Source organism: Neodiprion lecontei, chromosome 2 (genome assembly GCF_021901455.1).
Source record: "Neodiprion lecontei isolate iyNeoLeco1 chromosome 2, iyNeoLeco1.1, whole genome shotgun sequence".
In the NCBI taxonomy this organism is placed as follows: domain Eukaryota; kingdom Metazoa; phylum Arthropoda; class Insecta; order Hymenoptera; family Diprionidae; genus Neodiprion; species Neodiprion lecontei.
In genome coordinates this window covers 20,729,473-20,732,705 of record NC_060261.1, presented here as the reverse complement: position 1 = coordinate 20,732,705, position 3,233 = coordinate 20,729,473, and the positions used below count along the sequence as shown (strand labels likewise).

General features: G+C 40.0%; 1 protein-coding gene across 1 annotated transcript; it reads left to right on the top strand.

Moving 5' to 3' along the window:
* The first annotated feature begins 314 nt into the window (after positions 1 to 314).
* On the top strand, positions 315 to 2,336 carry LOC124292972. Its single transcript, XM_046731863.1, has one exon. The coding sequence runs from the start codon at positions 315 to 317 to the stop codon at positions 2,334 to 2,336; it is 2,022 nt and encodes a 673-aa protein (XP_046587819.1).
* Positions 2,337 to 3,233: the final 897 nt, after the last annotated feature.

Below are 3,233 nucleotides of genomic sequence, written 5' to 3'. Positions count from 1 at the left end.
TGTTCATTTATTTCGAACGTGTCTAGGGGGCGCACTTGTCGAAATTCATCAACACCCCAAATAAGGACCACCCTAACGTTTACTCATTTCGTACAAACCCAATCTGTATTATATTGAGAGAATCGATCATTTTTTTCTTAAATAAAATATTAATAAAACGGTAAAATATTCTGTGAGTTTGATTATTTCATTTTCTACGACTGTTTGTTTGTATCAGGCCATCTGAAATAGTCGACGCGATCTATCCTCATCTGCATGACCTTGAACCTGCAACGAACTCCGATAACCATGAAATTCTCAACGAAAACCCTTCAATGCTGAAAGCGACGGAAAAATTTGATGAAGCATTGGGTAACATCGTCAATATTATCGTTTCTTACGATATGGGATGGAGTAAGCGAGGCAACGGAAGGAGTTACGACAGCCTCAATGGTTACGGTGCGATAATAGGATTTTTCAGTGGCAAGGTTCTCGATTTTGCAACTCGGAATAGGAAATGTAAATTCTGTGATGCGGGTCGATCCAAAGAAGATCACGATTGTCGGTTGAACTTCCAAGGAAGCGCTAAAGCCATGGAACCTGATGTTGGGGTTGAGTCGGTGAATCGAAGCACTGTTGTGAAAGATGCAGGACTCAATGTTCGAGTTTTAATCGGAGATGAAGATAGTTCTACCATCGCGGCAGTACGTCGAGGAAATTCGCAACAAATTTTTAAGTTAGCCGACACGAATCACCTCCGAAAACACTTCGTCAGTGAATTGTATGAACTACAAAAAACTTACAAAGAGATGAAAAAAAAAGAAGCTATCCCTCATCTCAAAAAGTGCTTCGGATACGCAGTAGCGCAAAACAAAGGAAAATCGGTGGAACTAGCCAACTGCCTTCGTAGCATACCTGACCATTTTTTCAATCGACACGACAACTGTGGACATTGGTGCCTTCGTCGCTGTGATAGTTCAGGCGTTCAAAAAGTTGTGTTTCAAGATCCAGGGCTGTACGAGAAACTGAACGGAATTTTCACCAAATACGCCAATAACGCTGCGAAATTCTCGGTCGCAGCGTCAAGCCAAGCCAACGAAAGCCTGAACAATATAATGTCCCATAAAGCTCCGAAAAATCGGTGCTATAGCCTTAGCGAATGGGCTGATTTTCGATTTTCAAGTGCTGTCTGTAATAAAAATGAGGGTGATAGTTATTTACTTGCTGTTTCGGAAAAAGTTCGAGTTTCACCCGGGAAAAATACTGCAACATTTGTAGAGAAAAACCAAGTGAAACGTTCGGAAAGAGCGTCAAAAGCAAAGTTGCCCAGCGCAAAAAGCCGCAGAAATGTACTGGCTGATCAAAGACAGGCTTTGCGAAAGAAGGCAGAGCAGGTGGAAGGAATTCAGTATCAATCAAACTGTGGCTTTGACATGGAAACCGACGATCTGGGGAATAATATTGCTGAAGACATGGACAACAACAATATGGAGAACGCATTGCCAGTGGATTCAAACTTCATATTCTTCGACTTGGAAACTTCGGGCCTTCACAAATCAGCAGATATTCTCCAAATTGCTGCTAAGTGCAGTGAGTCTACTTTTTCGGAATATGCCAATCCTTCTCAACCAATTACACCCAGCGCAACGGCAATCACGGGCTTGAGAAATGTCGCTGGAGAATTATTTCTCTATGATAAAAGACTACCGTCGATTCCCATTCCCGAAGTGCTACGGAAATTCCAAGAATGGTTAGTCTTTTTTCAACCATGCATTCTTGTGGCGCACAATGCCAAATTTGACACTCCGCGGTTACTGCAAGCTTTCAAAAAAAATTCTATGATAGTCGATCTAAAAAAAGTCATCGTTGCATTCGCCGACACTCTCGTCATTCTAAAGAAGCTTCATCCTGAAAGAAAAGGTCCCGGGATGTTCAAACTTTCCAGGCTCGCTAAAGATCTACTTCACGTTGAACCAAACGAAAAATTTCACGAAGCATCATACGACGTCGATATTCTCGAAAAAATTGCTTCCACTATTCCGAAAGAAAAATTAATTGCGAATAGCAAATCTTTCACGCAATGTTTTTTTCACGAAGCTCGTTTGAAAAAAGCAGCGGTACTCGAACGATCTCTGAATGTTTTTAAGGGTGTTATTTCTCCAGGAATGATTAAAAAAATAGCAAGTGCTGGAATTGACAATAGTGAAATACAAAAAGTATATGCAGAAAGTGGAAGAGACGGTATAGTACGATTATTGTCAACCAACCACACAGACAAAAAACCTCGTGTCACGAAAGACAAAAAAATCTTGGAAAAGATTCTCGTATTTCTAGAAACCAACCAAAGCTCAGTCTAGTGAAAAAAAGAAAAATACTGTCGAAAAAACGCGTTATTATTAATATATATAATATTTAACGTTATGTTTTATCAAAGAGAAAAATATTTTATGTTGAATATACGTTTGTTATTTTGAAGTTAACCTCGAATTTATGTATCCTCGAATACAACACATTGTTAATATTAAGAGATTTATTTATAATAAAAATGCTCTGAAGTGTTTCGTCAATTTTTCCAAATACCATGTTTTCACTAGGAGACCGATATGTGAGCTGTTCAAACTGAGCGCCTGGCCGTGCGTACACTGTTGCCGTCTCTCCGTTCCGTTCCCCACCATTCGCTCGTTCGCTTGCAAAATATATAGTATGCAGCCTAAACCTTAGTACTTCTCGAGATTATATCTGTCAAACTAGATGGTCGAACACCTTGATTTTTTTTCACAATATCTGTGATATCCTGCTCTAGCTCCTCCTTGTTTTTCACAAACTTCTTAATTTTAGTACGAATGGTAGAATTAGTAATGTGCCGTTTGCCTATCATGGTCCGCATGTTACGTGTTAATTGAGTGAACTTCAATTACAAATATCTCGGGTTCGGGATGGTGAAACTTGTTAAACTTTTGTAGAGTTGTTGTTCATATATTAAACAATACGTATGCCAAATTTGAACAATTTCCTAATTCAACTGTCTTGTGGGGGAACCACCTTAAGTTATTCCAATGTGTTGTAGACTCGGCCGCGGGGAGGCGGCCAGAGCGTGAGTGGGGCGACGCGTGTCAAGCGAGTTGGGTTGGCACGTAAAACGAGAGCAGATCGTACTTATAGCCGTGTACTTATCTATATTATAACATGTATTCTGATGGAAGAACGAAGAAGGTTTAGTCGAAATCCGGTCAGGTATATGACTGTGTTTAATT